This window comes from Gambusia affinis, linkage group LG13 (assembly GCF_019740435.1).
Source record: "Gambusia affinis linkage group LG13, SWU_Gaff_1.0, whole genome shotgun sequence".
NCBI lineage: Eukaryota > Metazoa > Chordata > Actinopteri > Cyprinodontiformes > Poeciliidae > Gambusia > Gambusia affinis.
Window position 1 is genome coordinate 3,964,987 of NC_057880.1, and position 18,613 is coordinate 3,983,599.

Genomic DNA, 18,613 nt, shown 5'->3' on the forward strand with positions numbered 1-18,613 from the left:
CACTTTGTCTTTGTAGCCAATTGTGGTAGCTTTTACTGAATCCCGTCTTTTTACCGCTAAAACCAAAACTCGCTCCAGTTTTGCGCTGTTAATCCGATCATATCTGTGTGTTTTAGGAACAAAAAGGTAAGTCTCACATCTTGAAGTGTTTTATTTAGGAATATTAATGCTTGGTGTCCTACTTAAACAACTGTTATAACCGCTGCGCAATGTGTAGTCAAACTTTCAACCGCAAAACCTATCGAGTTCACTTCTAACCTGACAAATACTACAAAATAATTGAGTTTATGTGATGAAATTGCTCCTCAGATGTTTTCCAGTCAGTCACTTCCCTGACATTTTTTTAGTGTTAGTTTGACCTCCAATTACTGTAATGCATAAGGAGTTGACGAGTAAATAACCAACGAAGCTAACCATTTTACCCTGAATCTGCGTTGTTGACTTCTAGTTTAAGAAAATTGACTCCGTTATTTGCATCATGAACTACGCAACGGTGGTGTAGTTGGTAGTTATTACAGTGTGTTTGTCCTCTGGAAGAGTCTGACTGTGAATTCCTGCCCTTTTCCCCCCATGTTTGTGATCAGTGTGGTGAAACTGAGAATGGGAATATCTGGACTGTTGCAGTTCCTCAAAGATGCAGCAGAGCCCGTCAACATTAAAAAATATAAAGGCCAGACAGTGGCTGTGGACACGTACTGCTGGCTTCATAAAGGAGCTTTTTCCTGTGCTGAGAAGCTTGCTAAAGGGGAACCGACTGATCAGTAAGCTCTTCTATCATTCTCAGGGAAACAACACATATTCAAACTACATGAAACATTCCATTGTACTATGTCTTCCCTCTTATTGTTTGTCTTTCTAGATATGTGTGGTACTGCATGAAGTTTGTGGATATGCTGTTGAATTTCTCAGTTAAACCCATCCTGGTGTTTGATGGACGCAATCTGCCTTCTAAACAGGAAGTGGAAAAGACTCGCAGAGAGTGAGTATTCACCCAAACTGAGCAATAGTTTGGTGTACATTAAAAATATATTCTGACTCGGGCTGCAATATGTAATTGCAATATGGTTTAATTTCACAGTATCTGAGTTATGATTAGTATACATTGTCCCTGTTTTCTGTCATTCCACAATGTCCCCAGTGTTCTCCTTTCATCCTCTAAAGTCTATATTATGTCTGCAGCAAGACCAGTTAAACTCAACCCAACTGGCTAAAATTGTTTTTTATAGCATTGCGTTCACTGACAATTCTGTTTGCTCGCATGTCTTCCAGGCGCAGGGAAGCCAACCTTCAAAAAGGACGACAGCTGCTGCGTGAAGGGAAACTGTCAGAGGCCAGAGACTGCTTCGGACGTTGTGTTAACATCACCCCCGCCATGGCTCATAACCTTATTAAGGTGTGGCTTCTGTCTTGATGTGGCAAATAACATTTTTAATGCTTGCTCTGACAAAGTGAAAGTGCAACCCAGTTGACACAGAAATATAGTATAGTCTTTCACCAGTCATCCCTGAACACATCAAATTGTTTCATAAAATGTTCTATTATTTTGAACACCTGACTCTTAGGTATTGCCGATTCTATGCCTTTGTGCAGGGATGTTGATGTGCTCTAACATGAGATGTTTTCCTGGTCCAGGCTGCGAGGCAGAGGGGGGTGGACTGCATTGTGGCCCCTTATGAAGCCGATGCTCAGCTAGCCTATCTGACTAAAACTGGGTTCGCTCAGGCTGTCGTCACTGAGGACTCTGACCTGTTGGCATTTGGCTGCAAAACCGTAAGTAGAACTTAAGCAATGAGTTCCAAACACTAGGGGTGGGCAATATGGTCTTAAAGTTTTATCATGTTACCCTATATTGCCAAAAGTATTTGCTCACCCATCCAAATGATCAGAATCAGGTGTTCCAAACAATTCCATAGCCACAGGTGTTTAAAATTGAGCACCTTGGAATGCAGACTGTTTCAACAAACATTTGTGAAAGAGTGCGTGGAACTGTGATTGGATGCAACAAATCCAGTCGTGAAATTTCCTCACGCCTAAATATTCCACAGTCAACCGTCAGCTGAATTATAAGAAAACGGAAGTGTTTGGAAACGACAGCCACTCACGTAAACTGAAGGAGCGTGGTCTGTGGATGCTGAAGCGCATAATGTGAAGATGTCAGTCACTACAGACCTCCGAACTTCATTTGGCAACAATAAATCTAAATTCTTATGATAAGAAATTTGTTTGTGTTTGTGGGACTATAATTGCTGTGACACGTAGTCACAGTCATACAATTACGTGAAGAAAAGTAATAAATAGTTTATCATCACTTTTATTGTTATCACATTACTACCACAAAATATTGTGATAAAACTTTACGTCCATATTGTTCACCCCATTACCCATCGGATGTCTTCCCCTGTTGTTGTTTTTTGTGACATAGTTAATATAATTACACTTTTTTGATAAGGATTTAGCAAACCTTCATTGACAATGAGGCGAAAACAAACTGGCAGAGAATGAAAAATGTGTAAGAAAGTGAATTTCTGCATAAATCTTCACCCCAAACTGTTTCTGCAGAGTTTCTTCTAGTTACTCTGCAGAAACTAGTTACTGCAGAGTAACTAGTGTCACAATTAGTAAAAATGAGATTATCTGAGAGCAGCTGATGTGACTGGAGAATAAACAAACATCCAGTGTGTGGTTCATCAGTATATCCACTGCAGTAGCAGCATGAGGTATCAGAACACACAGAGCTCCTAAAAGTCTATTTCTATTTCATGTGATATGATTCATTGAAGTTATTGTGTGCTACTTTTAGTGATAATGTAGTGTCGTGACATAAATTATCCCATTTGATAAACAGTAAAGTTATCTTTTAACAGCACTGTGTGGTTGATTATATTGTCAGTAATAATTTTGCCCTAATTAAATCAAGTCCCCACCTCCATTGCCCCATTGTGTGACAGCCTGAATGTGCTTCATCCTTTAATAGCCTAGGGGCCCACACAAGAGGTGCCACTTTGGCCCTCCATGCTCTGCTCAGGCACAGGCCAGAGGAAGAGCTGAGTTTTCAACAGGAGTTTAAATGATTGTGGTCTGAGCGCTGCAGACATGTAGCGGTAAGTTAGTCTGTGATTGTGGAATCGCTGCAGCTCTGTAGAAACGTTTTCTCGCCGTTGTCTCTGTAGCTATTTGTTCTGTTTATGATTGTGTCTGTAGCATCAGTATAAACTGCACGCCCTCCATCCCAGAGGCCCTTGTTCCATCACTACAGATTTCTGCGATGTACTATTTTTGCCTCATGAAAGCAGCAGAATCAGTTTCATCTGTTAACTTGGAAAGAATAAGACGTGTAACTCTGCCACCAGATATTTTCATATGAGAAATACGACCATAAATGTTAATACTAATGTATAAAACTAAGCTGTATATCTTTACAACTGCTTTATGTTTTCCAGTAAAGGCAATTTCCTTATATCATTTGTAATTTGATGGATGGGAATATTCTAAAATCCGCTGCAGGATTTTAATGCCAAGCATTAGCTGACCGGCAGGAACAACGGCTGACCAACTTTGTGTTCTCTCCTAATACTTTGTAGGTAATTCTCAAAATGGACAAGCACGGCAACGGAATAGAGATAGATCAGAAGAACTTGGGCCGCTGTCGCTCCCTGGGGAACGTTTTCACCGAGGAGAAGTTTCGCCATATGTGCATCCTCGCTGGCTGTGATTACCTGCCCTCCCTGCATGGAATCGGCCTCGGAAAGGCCTGCAAGCTGCTCCGGCTTGCCAAAGACCCTGACATTCTGAAGGTGTGTGCACAAGCTGAAACTTCGTTATTTTTCTCATGGTTCTAAAAACTGTGGAAAACTGGAAACGTTTGAAATGTAAAATGTGGTAACTAGGGATGAGATGATTACCAGTTTTAAAGGTTGCTATGACTCTCCTACAGTTTGTAGAACAGTTTCAGAAACCCCAAATTCAAAAATCTGAACTTGGTATTAATTATAGACAATAATGAATTTTTAGATGCAGTTCATCAAACTGGTTGATGATTAGTGGTCCAGTGGAGTCTTAAACCCTGATGGTTTGAGACTTGACTACCATTAACTATAAATCTCAGTCTTAGGATATATAAGGATGTGTTAAAATAACAAGAAAATCTGTTGCCTCACTTTATTCATTAATTTAATGAAGTTTGTTGCAAGACTGCAGGAAGAATCTGGCCAGGTTTGTGTGCTGCATATCTACACATCTGCTTGGTACATTATTCACTTATTATTATCACTTATCCAGGTTTTCACCATCTGAAAGCACATGTAGATTTTCTATCTTAATTGTCATTTTCACAAGATGTTAAAGTATATCTAACTGAAAGCCCAACAAGAAAAATAACAGTTTTTCCCAAGTTACCACTTCTCTGTCTTTAAAACCAGCAGAAATTCACCATTGTAAGTAGTCAATTTTGTTTCATTGTGATTTTTGGTATGAATCATTTTCATAGCAAGAAATAAACATGGATAGGAATGTGGGGGAAAAAAAATCTCCTGCTGATCCATCCAAACTCAAGACGGCAAATCTTAACGGGGACTGTTGTGTTGTCTTGACCCATAACCTTTTGGCATGTCATTGTAAGTTATCAAGCAGACGAGATAGCTGTTTGTGGAGTAATGAACCAAAAAAAAAAAAAGAGAGCTTCAGGAAGCAGCAGCAAAATTTGAAGCCTAGATTGTAAATGAATGATTTCTGGAGTAGATTTGAGTGCGAGTTCTTCTCTTCCTGCCAGGTGATCAGAAAGATGGGCCAGTACCTGAAAATGAACGTGGTGGTTCCTGAGGACTACGTTGAAGGATTCGTCAGAGCCAATAACACCTTTCTCTACCAGCTGGTGTTTGATCCTGCCATGAGGAACGTGGTGCCTCTTAATCCTTACCCTCAACACATCGACCCAGCCTCCCTCCACTACGCTGGAATGTACCCTTTAGTCTGACATCACACCTCAAAACAACTTTATTCTTCTTTTTGTTGGATAGTATTTATTCCTTAATGGCAATGAATTCAGAAATCTAGGAGATGACAAAGGCTTGGATATGGCCTTGGGAAACATTGACATCAACACCATGGAGAGGATAGATGACTTCAGTCCAGACAGCCCCCGTCCACAGGTAGACTTCCTACAGCGAATGCTTGTCCCAGTGCAAAGAAACAAAATCCTCGCATTTAATTTTACTTTGGGAAATATCTTTCTAGGCGTGCAAAGCTCGCAGCAACAGCTGGAGCAGCTGCCCGTCTGCAGCAGGAGTCAGCATCTGGAGCAAGAGCTTCAGGCCAGGTTCCACTGCTCCTCCCTGCCCTGACGTTTCCGCAGAGAAGCCACCCTCCACCAGGGGGCAGGAGAGAGTCATCAGCCTGGACCACCTGAGGCTGCAACACAGAGAGCAGCCGCTGAAGAGGCTGAGAGAAGGTAAGCTGGTCCTTACCTGCACTGTGTGGTCTCATTGTGGTCATACATATATGTGAAAAATGCTGAGTCAGGGGGAGAAAATGGTCTGTTACACACACTGAGCTGGTGGAAGACGGACCAAATTAATCATCTAGCTGTGCATAAATAAGAGTTATTTTGGTAAGATGAGTACAATGCTGCAGGGTGGGCAGCATGGAGCACCCAGCGTTGCAGCAGGACTCATAGGATACCCTCTAGACCAGAGAATCTGAGACCATAAGATTAGGCTCCGCCTCATGAAACTACCAGAGCCCCCAGCGGTGGGACCCACCACTACATGGATGGGCCAAGAATATGGCCGCTGTTAAAGTTCAGACGTATCATACAATAGGGACGGGTGGGGCCAAATATTCGTCTTCACACAGAGGGTTATAATACAACAAGGATAGACACAATCAAATGTTTGACTCCACCCAAAAGCTACTAATGGAGGGTGGCTTGGTGAATGTTTGGCTTTGCCCTTAAATGCATAATCCAGTAAGGGTGGGGCCAGTCAAATAATGAAAAGGGGTGGGCTGGAGTCAAATGTTTAAGATTGAATATCAGAAGTTTATATTTGGATCAGTCAGAGTAATATGATGCGATAGAGATGGGCTGGTGGGGTTAAATGCCCCCACAAATGTGGAATGGATGAAGGATGGTTAGGTTGAAATATTTCAGTCAAATGCATGGTGCTTTAGAGACGGGTGGAGTGAAGGATTGGAGAATTTAATGCTTGAAATGAAAATCCACTGGGTGTAGGTGGTGTCAAATGTTTAATTATGTCTTTAAGTGTGTAACTGAGTAAATCCGGTTGGGTTTGAAAATTCATAAAACAGCGGAGTCAAGATTGACTCCTCTGCGGCCGGATGTTGCCAAATTTGTCTCAGGCCTGAAATGCATAAAGTAGTAAGAATAGGTGGAGTCAAAGACTCGCATATAGGTGGAGTTAAGGTTGAGTAAGGATGAGAGAGTTCAAAGACTCTGGCAGGAATGGAGTCAGGTTTGAAGAGCATGAGGCCACACAGCAGCCTAATGGAACCCAAACCTCATGTTGTTACCCAGATATGACCCATATTCAACTTCTTCACGTTAGTCTGAATAACCTTATTCTGATATTTTCAATCACACCAAAATATCTGACTTGTGCCACTTCCAGATCTGAATTGAATACCAGAGCGTCTGCAGTCTGAACGGTCATGTCACTTTGGATGTGACTTTTACATCATAAATCTGCATCAGAAGACGCCTGACGTGATAAATCTGGACGTAAACGTCCTTGTGTGACCTCTTCATTCTTCTTCTGTGATGCTGGCCGCTTTGGGGTTGTAAACCGTTCACATGCAAGTCTGTCAGAAGTCACCTTTAATTAGTAGAGTGAATGGATACGCCGGGAAAAATCTAAAATCTGAATTGACCTGCTGTCACACACAGGAAGTGGAACGTTTGCCTCCCGCCCTGAAATGATAAACATTTTGGTGATCGGTGGGGTCAAACGCTCAGAGATGGGGCTGTGTTTGGCTCCTCCCACATCAACATAATAAGCGGGGAAGCAGGTTGCTGGGGTGAAATGAAGCTTATTATGCAACAGGAGGCAGTGAGCTCAAATGTCTGACTGGGTTGAAGTCCAGTGTTTTGACTCCACCTTAAAGCATATAAAGTAGTTCAGATGGGTGCGGTTACATGTTTACCTCTACATAAAATTGCATAATGCACTGGGATGAGTGTTGACAGATTCTCTTCACTTTGGAATGAAACATTTTATTGTTATTTATCTTTAAAATTGAAAAATATGTTTCATATCCTCTCCACCTGAATAATTGAACCATAACATATTTTATGCAAAACTAGAACTCTGTAGTTGGTCTGCCCTTGTAATGATTTTCATAACAGTCTGTTTAATAAATATATAATCCAACTATAAAAGAATAGATTAATAAATAAATACACATGTCTGTTACCTTTTTTTGTCTCCTTGTAAGATTCTTGTGTATCGGATCAAGACGTTTTGCAGCAGTATTCCAGTTCAGGGCTGAAACGTTCCAAGTTAGAGCCGCGGCAAGACAAGCCGACCTCCAGCAGCCAGCCTCGGCCACAGAACTGCTTCGCCTTCACCACCCTGCTGCAGCGGAGAAACCACGAGTCCCAGGACGATGGCAGGCAGGCCACCCACAGCAGGTGATGTCACTGTCAGACCACATCATCTAATTGGCTGTACGCCACTATAGCCAATTAGTACAGGCGACTCTTCAGTCCTCTGAATCATTACAGAGGTTTTCGTTTGTTTGTTTTTAACTGAAATATTCAGATAAGTCTTTTAAAAGAAGATCTTCAGCCATGACTCTCAGTAACATCTGGCACCAGCCATCACATTCCAACAATAGTTATTTGATGGACACAACATGCAAACTTTCAGCTTTCATTTGAGTGTATTCCAGTCAAACTGGATGAAGGGATTAGGCGTGTCGGCTCCCCAACATGCGCCGTCTTCCTTCTTAAAAGGACAAAACGTAAATGGACAACTGACTCAGAGGCTGTTTCTAGATGTGGGTACGTTCATTTGGATACAGATTTCCGCGGTAAACAGATGACATGCAGTCAAAGCAGCTCTCCATGCAGATGAAACAAGCTGACAGAAAAATGGCAGAGAAAAACAAACCCAAAAAATGCCATGCCTAACGGTTCAGCGAAAAAGAACTAGAATTTGACAAGCTTTGAAGCATTAAACCATCTTACTTGCTTGTGTTTTAGAAACTCTATAGATGATCTCTGTAAATTGTGTAATTTCAAATTTGATTTACTTGTTTTATTTCATTTTGCACACTTGAATAATTTTTTTTTTTTTTTACTATTTTTTTTCTCCGAAGAGTTTTTGCGGCGCTAGTGGCTCGTATTTTTGCGACAGTAGGCAGACAGGAGAGGGGGGAAGACACGCGGCAAAGGTCGTCGGGACCGGGAGTCGAACCCACGACGTCCACATCGAGGACTAAGGCCTCCAAACATAACCCCCTACGCCACCACAGCACGCCCCACACTTGAATGATCTTAAATGCTTGCCATGAATGTACAAGCATGGCTTTACTTTTAGGACCAGGTGTGGTTTCGAACCCTTGTTGTACAGTCATTCACAATAATCAGTGACCCCAAAAAATAAATGTGAGTGAACGGCTGGACCACATGTCATACTTTGGTGGAGAAAGCCATTTTAAAAGCCTGAAATTCTTGAAATATTCCACTATACAACACTATGGGATAAGTGAAACACTCGGGAATCCCAAGGTGTTCCCAGGTCAGCCGAGAGACATTGTCCCTCCATTGTGTCCCTGGGGCCTCCTCCCAGTGGGACATGCCTGGAACACATCACCATGGAGGCGTCCTGACCAGATATCCAACCCACCTCAACTGCTCCTCTGGACCTGAAGGAGCAGCAGCTCTACACTGAGTCTCTCCTGGATGACTGAGCTTCTCACATTATCTCTAAGGAAGAGTCCAGACACCCTGCGGAGAAAACTCATTTCGGCCGTTTGTATCCGTAGATGAGGATGGGAACGTAGATCGACCAGTAAATCAAGAGCTTGGTTTTTTGACTCATCTCTCTCTTCACCACAACAGACTGGCTAATCTGCAGACGCTGCGCCAATCTGTCTACCAATCTCCCGCTTCATTTTTCCCTCATTCATGAACACGATCCTGAGACATTTCCTCCATTCTACTCAGAGGAATTTGCCTGGGTTTTTATGTTGGTTAAACTGTGCTGTTTGGAACTAGACTACAGTTCATCTGATGCTGTGATCCTCTAAAGGTTTGTGAGAAAGAGCCCACATAATGAACTGCCACCGGAAGCATTTCTCATTGTTTACAGGAAAGTCTATCCATCTTTAGCGCTGCATGTGACATCATCAGTTGGTTGGCAGGTTGCAAACAGAAAATCAGAGTGTGTTCATGGAAATCCACACCCTTTTCTCACTGCTGCTCAGGTTTCTCATGTTTTGTTTGTGTTTCGTTTAGGGTCCTTTAAAAGCTTTCAGGACAAACAAAACTCATTTTAATAACGTGTTCAGTTGCAGTGGAGCCCAACATTTTTTCTATCCCTGGTAGATTTTAGTTTAAAGTAATCTCAACTAGGTTTGAACCATGTAACTTTTCCAAAACCATGTTCTCAGAACTGTCTTCATGTTGTTGCCGTAAGATGGGTGAGATGGGTTCAGGCAACTGATAGACGGACTAATGACCTGTCCCACCTGTGTTTAGAGGTGTAGAAGAGAGAAATGGTGCTGCACTTCAGCCAGAGGAATGCTGCAAACAAAACCACCTTGGGCCAAATTGATGGTGTTTGTTGATTAGTCTTTTTGACAGAATATGGATTGTTTTTTTTTTCATTAAAGGCTAACTATAGCTCTCCTTAATTGTTTTTTAAAAAAATAATAATTTTAGAGAGAAATTAAGCATTTACAACCACATTGGTCTGTTTCACTGTTTTGTTTATTTGTGCTCCAATAGCAGGTCACAGCTGACTGCAGTCAGCCAGCATGTTTGGCCACTCTCTGTGTTCATTGACCTTTTGACAAATTTTCTTTCCTCATTCGTCAGCTCACTACTCAGACTTTTTTTTTTTTAACCTGTTGTGGTTTCATTCACACATTTCCACCAATGTATGTTGCAAGGCATTTCTTCCAAAGCCTGAATTCTCAGTGTAATCTCAGCGTATCCTCCTTTGCAGATTCTTCAGCAAATCAAGTTCAACAATTACTGAGAGCACCGAGGCGTCTGCTGGGGACCCAGAGCGGACAGTTGGGGACCCTTCTCAGGACCAGTCTTCACTCGGTGAAAGGGACGGTCCTGATGTTCCACCTGTAGAGACACCCAGCCCTCCTACCTCCCCTGCCAAAACCCCCCCCACCTCATCCAGTGAGGGGCCGAAGCTGTTCCAGTGGTCAGGCTCCGCCTCCTCCAGTGCTGGGCTCTGCAGAGCGGCAAAGACCCCCTCAGGCCTCCTCGCCCTGCAGCAGTTCCACTACAAAAGAGAGACTTCCTCAACTCTTCAGACATCTTGTCAGCTTTCTGCAGGCTCTAATTCCCCTGAGAGAAAATCTGAGAATGAGGATCCTGGTCCAGAGTCTCCCCCCTCCCAGGACAGTGCTTACTTTTCCCAGTCCCTGTCCACTTCCTTTCACAAAGAGGACGTCCTCCCCTTCAGCTGCTCCTTCTCCTCCCATGAAGAGACTGTAAGTTCCAGGATTTTCTGCTGCCTTTACTTGTGTTCATAGCTCTGTTGGTAACTACTGTTTCATACAGCGTAAAGCCCTATGCAACTGTCAGAATGGTTCCTAGAAAATGACCACTAAAAGGAGAACATTCGCTATGTTTTCAGCTAGGCTGGACTACACGTGTCTGCTTCCTGTGGAAACTGAATATTCTCGGCGGTTTTCAGTGACAGCTTCCAGTTTGAGTTTTCTCTTTGTGAAAAGAAACCAAACCACCAGAGACGGTTTCAAATTCTGATTCTCATCATCCGATGCAGACCGAAGTAAAATGAACTTTGATCTACAAACAAACTGAGACGAAATGAGGCTTTGACTGAAGCCTCATTTGAAGTCTCATTTCTTGGTTTTGCTTTCGAGAAGCAGGGATTTGTTTGTGTTTCTGGATTTGTTTCAAGTAATATTTGTGCAGACTTTCACATTGCTTTTTTTTTTTTCTCCATCGTTCTGGACGTTAATCAGAACCGGAGTGATTAACCAGTGTTGTCTCACTGACAATTACTTAAATGTCTACTACATGCCATTTTACTAGTAGCCTATCAGGGTGTTTGTCCTCAGCAAGCCAGCCACCTGTACAGGTCATTGCCATTCACACCATGAAAGGGGCGTGGCTTATATCTCCTCTGTCACCTGAGTCTTGTGGATCATCCTGGGCTCTGTGTTGCAGTATCCAGATGTCTAAATTAATACAATACAATGCAAGGAAACTTGTTTAGCCCCTTGCTCAGTATTTATTTTTTATTTTTTTCCATCATTACCATGATCTGTGCTGCTGACTTTGCTTTTCCCAGTCTGACCCTTACAGCTCCTAGCGTTAAGTAGCGTACCGCAAAGGGAGAACGGACTGGGTCGTCAGTCATTCCTTATTAGAACAAGTCTGGACAATAAGTCAATAACAATATATATCAAAATGGACACATAATCAGTATCAATAGATATTACGCTTGATGGGCTATTTAACAATTTCACTGAACTCCAATTCAGAACCACACAGCATTCTGGGGGAGGTAGGCAGATGAAAGGCTTTAGCCGCTCAACCGCTCGCAGTCTGCTAAGCGACGTTTACCTTTGCTTACCTTGCAACAACTGGTTGAGTAACTTGTGGTTACCTAATAACAACTTGCAGAGTAACTCATGGAGCAGCAGTGCCACGTTCCGCCACCGTGTCTCATAAAAAAAAAAAAAATCTAATAAAATTTGAAAATGAAAACTGGCGTAGCGTGAAAACTGGATCAAATAGAAAAGGTCTGTTTGACAGTATTTTAGATATTTGACATCAAAAAACCTAATCAGTAGTTATTGATAATTGTCAGTATGACTGATATGAATTGCTTTTTTTGACATATTGTCCAGCCCTACGTTTAATGGACCAACTGCATCTTGATGCTGTTCATCTGCAGTGGCAGAAAAGTAGTAACAACCTGGAAGACCGATGAACAGATGGGCTGGGAAATCAAGACTTTTGCACTCACACACACACTGGGTTGAAACGTAGAGATTTTCTGGGAATCTGATTCATGTTCTCATGGGTTTCTGTTTATGTGTTTTTTGTTTTTTTGTTTGTCAGGAGATGAATTCAAGCACTGATTCAGAACCGGTGACAGAAAGCCCCGCTTCCTTCACAGAGACCTGCAGGAAACCAGGCATGCTGGGGTCAAAGGTGGGTTTACACTTTGGTTTCTTCATCGGTTTCATTTGTTTTTAAAGCAACAGTGCATCGCTGTAAGTATATTTATTTTTACTTTCAGTTTTAAGCGTTCTGTGTAAGTTTGTTGAAGTGAACAGCTGATTTAATGAACTATTCAAATCTTAGCGGATCCTTTATACAAGTAACAAGAATGTTATGAGATCTGGATTGGCAGTGACTTAAATCATTACGGAACATCTGATCAAGTAAACAGAATTTTTAGAATTAACTATGAGAGAAGCTTGGCAGACAGTACTGCATGTGGTAGTGGTGGGAACCTATCTGTCACAGGCGTCTTCAACTCACTGAACAACATTCAATAGCCAGATCTCCCTTCTGTGACGGGAACATGCTGTGTTCAGGTTTCCGGACTGTCCAAGCCGAAATCCAGCACGCGGAATCAGGCGGTGAACACGTCGACGTTGGGCCCAGCCAGAGCCAGCGGTCTGAGGAAGAAGGCTGCAGGTTCTGGGAAGAAATGTTCCTCAGCCAATAACGAGAACAACCCTGGAGTGCAGGCCACCATAAGCAGCCTCTGGAAGAACTTTAGCTATAAAAAGTAAGAGAACAATGGACAATTTGCAGTGAGGCAAGATGTTTTCCATTGTAATAATCTACATTTTCAGATGTGATATTGAATATTTTTTAATTGGAACGGTGCCTCTTCCCTGTCACAGAGCAGCTGTATGGTTTTATTGATATTAGATTACACACAGGTGGTCTTTATTTAGTCATTAGCAGTCATCAGACAACTTCTGCAGGCAATTTGTTGCTCTCAGAAAAAAGGGGGATGAATACTTTTGCACACCGCACCTTTCAGTTTATTTGTTAGCAGTGTTTTGAATCGTGTATCGTTTCCTTTCTACTTCACAATTGTGCACCACTTTGTGTTGGTCTTTCACAGAACATTCCAATGAAATACGTTTGTGGTTGTAACGCGACAAAATATGAGTATGAAGCTAATGTTGACATTAAAAGGTGGAAACCCACCAGATCTCATATATGTGTGTGTGTGTGTGTGTTTTCAGGGAAACTGTGAAGGTCAGCTCCTCCAAGAAAGGAGAGCCGATGTCTCCAGTGAAAGACAACCTGCTGCTTCCTCAGCCTACATGAGCTCAGAGGGCAGAGGGCATCGCTTTGCTTGCTGCTCTGAGAGCAAAGCTTTTACACATACCATGTATGTTGTCAATAATTTCTCATCAACTTGTAAACTGTATTTTTAAATAAATAAAAACATCTTCAGCATCCAAACATGTCCCATGTGGAGCTTTTCATGAACAATGGTCATGTGGGCTGTAGCTGCAACAGCTGCCTTACAGGCCCTGAGGTAAAGTTACTGCAAAACACACAGGGTATGTCTGTGTGTGTGTGTACCTCTGATAAAATGCCTTGAGCCATTTTCATATCCATTCCATGGATTCTGTTACTTAAAATCAAGACACAGTAATCATTGGGCTCGTATTTCTTCCTGAGTGAACAAGATGCCTGGATGTGAAATCTGTAGTTTTTGTTTTGTTGTTGGTATTTGCTCATGTAAGGCATGTCTTGATTCAGACCTTTGGTATGTCTCCTAACACGATCCTGTTCCAGTGCTCCGAACCAGAGATGACAGATTTAAAATCCTGTGCTCTGATTTAATCTGAAGGGTGTTTATTTTGAGCCAAGTGTGTCTAAATGCCTAAACTTTTCATTCCATGTGCGTTTCTTCACGGTTGCCACTTTACTTTCCCGCAATAGTCTAAAACTGTGACTAAGAAAGACAAGCATTGATTACTGGATTCCTCAGCAGGTATCCTTCATCACTCAGGAAGCTGAAGTTTGTATTTGTCTGCTAAGCAGGTGAAATGAAGACCTTCACCTTGAAATGGCTTTTTTTCTTTCTAGTTGGTTTTTTTCTAGCCTCCTTCACATTGTGTTTATCTAAAGGAGATTATCACGGTTTCTGCCATAAGTCGCTCCAGTCTTGCTGTGGGACAGAATACCTGAGCTGATCTAGATACCAGGTCTGAGCATGATTAGTGACGGCAGACCTTCGCATTGTGCTCCTGTAACATGGTGTAAAGCCTTTTCATTTTAGATCAATTCTCATTTTTGTTGCTTTAAATCAGTTTTTTCTCCATCTTGGGTTCTTTTATCCTTACAGCTGGTTGTAAATGGGACTTCAAGGATGGATTTCATGAAACATTGAAAAACTGAAGGAGAGCATTCAGCTTCATCCTGAAAATACTTTGGAAAACATCAATAGATTTCATGTCAACGCAGCTCAAAAATGTGCTTTTTTTTCTTCTTTCTCCTCTGTTGGCAACTCAGTATTAAAATGTAACTTATAAAGAGAACAAAGTGTTGTTCTAAGTTGTGAGGCAACTTCCCAAAAGTTTCTTTAGGAACGCTTGAGGAAGTAAACGTCCTGGTGTGTGACTGGTGCAGAACGGTAGGAATGTGTTTTGCTTCCAGTTGACTGAACCAATCTATGCAGAGATTGGTTCCCTTACCAGCTCGAATAATGGTGTACAGCCAAATAATGAGCAGAGGTAACTTGGGTATACATTCTGATTATGCTCTATGCCGAAGCTTTTCTGTGTGAGCGCTTGTCTCTAAAGTTTCACCTTGTTTCTCACCCAGCTCCACAGAACGCTCAGAATGCAGGTTTACCACATTCCCTTTAAGTCTCCTGATCTGAGCTGCCTATAACGGGTGTTGCCACTCTGACATTTTCTGAATTCATACAGAACTGCAATTAAAACTTGTAACTTCTTCAGTGTGTGTCAGTAACTTGTCAGAGAGCTCTCTGTGGTTTTATTAAGTTATGTTTATATGTTTCCAGTTGACTGGGCTACTGAACAGATTTCTCCATTTTATGTTCTTATCACACATTGTAATCCTTTCCATTAAATCTTTTATACTTTCTTTGCTGCTTTTTTTATAGTTGTTGTTGCCATCTACATAAAACTTGAATTTCACTTAAAAAAAAAATACAAGTGAAAAATAGAGCAAGCTGTCATTAGAAATGCAGTGAGTGGTCCCAACTACCTAGGAACATCATTTTTGTTCTATCTTTGAGTGGCACATTGCTGGAAGGAAGTCTCTACCACGGTTTCACCACATCCTCAGTCAGAGGTAGCCAGTGTGACACTTGCATTCAGTCACTCGAGCTGCAAACTATTAAAACAACTGATGACTAGTTTTCTTCATTGACCTGTTTCAGTTCATTTGAGTGTAAATAACGTGCGTTGGGGGAGGGGAGGAGGGGGGGTACCCTCTTCTGCGTCCTTCTAGACAGTTTTCTTCTGTCTTCATGAGGTCAAAAGTTTACATCCTCCAACATAGATATATGATCTTAATTTCGACTTTTAAGTTTTCTCTGGTAACTGTTGGGATGAGTGTGTAACACACAACTTTTAAGAACAAAGAGTTTTGAAATATTCTAGATTTGATATAATCCACACAGATTAGATTAGAATTGTGCATATGTTTACCTAATTCATTACTGAACTGGACTGAAGGTTCCAGAAATTCTTTCAGTCTTATGAAAAAAGGTTTCATTAGTGTCCAAATGTTATTGAGTTCAGCAATATGTAGATGATTTTTTTTCTACTTGGCTCTCAGGTTTAAGGAACTCAGTGAAGGTCTAAGGATAAATGTAGATGTACATAAGCTGGGGAAGACTTTCAGGGCTTTTTCCTAAAGAATTGTCAATTCCAACATAAATACACCAGACAACTATACGGCTCTCTTTAGTTTGCCAAACTTAAGTCCTGGAACCCAAACTGTCACTCTTGAGTTGAGAGGAAGCCAGGATGTTCAGAGATCGCTAAAACTCAAATCTGCCATGAACCAAAAGCTGTTTGACCAACAGAGTAAATGAAACAGGGTTATCGAACACATGATTACTGATCACAGAGATGAACGTTTTCCATCATTCTGGACTCATTAAGAAAGGAAGACCTCTGAAATCAACACCAGGCTTATTCAAGCAGTTGGCACCAACAAGCCCAATGCTTTCTAGAAAAAAGCTCCATGATCAGGCTGTCTGAAGATTTTGAGTTTAAGAACACCAACTGTCAGGCATTAGTAGGAGTAGCATGATGCTGTGGGATTGTTTCTTTGCTAAGTCAGACTAGTGTGTGCAGCACAAAGGAAACAAGAATAACAAATATATGCCTCCAAAATCATCACCTTCTCCTTAATGTCAGCATGTCCGCTTCAAGCAAGACTTGTTCCAACAAAGAAATAATCCAAAACACATCAAAGCTGCCTTTGGAACGATTAGTGAAGAATACCCGTAGGCTCTGGAATGGGTTTCCACGGCTCCCGTTCCAGTGCATCAGCCTTACTGAACTTTAGTTCGACCGAAGGAAGAGGTCTGTGCTGGAAAATCTTCTTCCAATACCTCTGCAGACCTCTGGGACGCTGAGGACGTTGTCCCAGTTGGGTCTGCAAGAGTTGGATCTATTGATTCCCATTTTATTTATTTGTGTTTCTGCTCTCTTTGTGTGAAGTGCAGTTTTTTTTTAATTTCTGATCTGTGAAAGATGATCTATATAAAATGAAGAGTTATTGCACATTAGTTTTTTTGCAAATTGCTTCCCTAATTGTTGTTTAACTTTGCGGTGCTAATGAAACTCCCTCTTTTGTTGAAATGCGTTTCCTTTCTCCACAGGACAGTAAAGAACTCGTCTTGAGGTGCAGCCTCTGACGAGTTAAGTTATATGGAGGTTTTGACATATTTCACTTCTGTGTCAGAGTTGGTTTCAGTGCTGCTTTGTGGCATGTATGGCACGCGCATTGCTGCACATTCTCCTCATACCTTTTGTTGCGATAGGTAGCACTTAGCAGTTGTACCGGAATGACAATATGCTTGCAGTGAGCTATCAACAAGTATGCAGCGCACCTCCCCCTTTCCAACCTCCCCGCCATCATGCAGTATTGAAACAAGGCCGTGATAATGCAGGAATTTTACTTTGAACCGAGCAGAAGGCCAAGTCTGAATTAGAGCGCTGCATTGTGAATGGACAGGAAAACCTGCAAACAGCTTAGAGAGATGTTGAAAATCTATTTGGCACTGTAGCAAAAAGGTAGTGTGTGTGTGAGTGTGTGTTTTGTTTAACAGACTCCCAGCCTGCTTCATGCCGCTCCACAGGTATTCATTAAAGGCCACAAGTTAAGACCTGAAGAGAAGCTAGCGAAGGAAACGTGATCATAGAACCACTCTTTTTCTTCTTCTTCTTCTTTTCTGTGTGATTTTGGAAAAAAAGCAACCGGCAGCTAAGACATGTGCAAACAGAATCCCCACCAGCACCTGCAGTCTCTGTACCGCTCGGTTTGCTCATCACAAATTCACACTAAACTTTAATATAGCTCTTTATGAAGCAACACATGACAGCTATTAACTACCAGACAGATTAAATATCACACCTTGAAAAGATATTCTTACTCTCGGTCCTTTAACATTTTGTCTCATGAGAACCAGAAATGTCTCTGCATTTATAATGGGATTTCATTAGATAAACCGTCATATCAAAGATCATAGTACTGAAGAGGAAGGAAAACCACACATTGATTTACATTTTCATCTGCTAATAAAAATCTGAAAAGTGTGGAATGTGTTTTTATTCGGCTCTGCTCAGTCCCATTCCGATGGCACTGCTGTGAAGACACGGGTATCCACCCACAACGTTCACTGCTCAGATAAACCGCTAGATGTTAGAAACAGTCTGGGTCAGATCACTGAATAAAACATGGTGGAGGTCACATTATGCTGTGGGTGATGCTTCCAAAAAAAAAAAAAGAGCAGGACCTGAGGGAACAGGAGGACAGAAACTGGGTATACAAATGGCTGAATTTCATGTTACATTTAAAAGGCATACAGTCGATCATTTACATTACGCCCAGCAGCTTTGAGGTGGCTGACCTTTCTGGTTTTCATGTGGAACTCTTTTACCATGAGGGTTTTATAGCTTATACAAGTGTCAAAGTGAAAGACCAAAAAAATAAAATTATGTTTTTTTGGGGGGGGGGTTGCACTTTTTCATCTTGTGGGGTCAGGAGGGGCGCTGGTGCCTATCCAGTGAGTCATTCCTGGCAAAATACGGGGTTCACCCTGGACGGGTCACCAGTCCATCGCAGGCACTTTTTCATATTAAATACTGATATCAAATATCAGTATTTAATATGAATCAGCAGCTGAGCTTGGCTGAATTT

At 41.8% G+C, this 18,613-nt stretch overlaps 1 protein-coding gene across 1 annotated transcript; it reads left to right on the forward strand.

Moving 5' to 3' along the window:
- Positions 1-13,679, forward strand: exo1 (exonuclease 1). Its single transcript, XM_044136728.1, has 14 exons — positions 1-126; positions 585-761; positions 860-979; positions 1,270-1,393; positions 1,633-1,770; positions 3,582-3,794; positions 4,769-4,956; positions 5,045-5,147; positions 5,233-5,446; positions 7,447-7,642; positions 10,185-10,689; positions 12,293-12,385; positions 12,775-12,971; positions 13,441-13,679. The coding sequence occupies exons 2-14, from the start codon at positions 601-603 to the stop codon at positions 13,523-13,525; spliced, it is 2,337 nt and encodes a 778-aa protein (XP_043992663.1). The 5' UTR covers positions 1-126; positions 585-600; the 3' UTR covers positions 13,526-13,679.
- Positions 13,680-18,613: the final 4,934 nt, after the last annotated feature.

What these genes read in the sequence shown, in the direction of transcription:
- exo1 (XM_044136728.1), top strand. Translation starts at nt 601, where the DNA reads ATGGGAATATCTGGACTGTTGCAGTTCCTCAAAGATGCAGCAGAGCCC. An exon ending in GTGGAAAAGACTCGCAGAGA is followed by an intron (nt 980 to 1,269) that starts GTGAGTATTCAC and finishes CATGTCTTCCAG; the next exon opens with GCGCAGGGAAGCCAACCTTC. An exon ending in GCTGAAGAGGCTGAGAGAAG is followed by an intron (nt 5,447 to 7,446) that starts GTAAGCTGGTCC and finishes TCTCCTTGTAAG; the next exon opens with ATTCTTGTGTATCGGATCAA.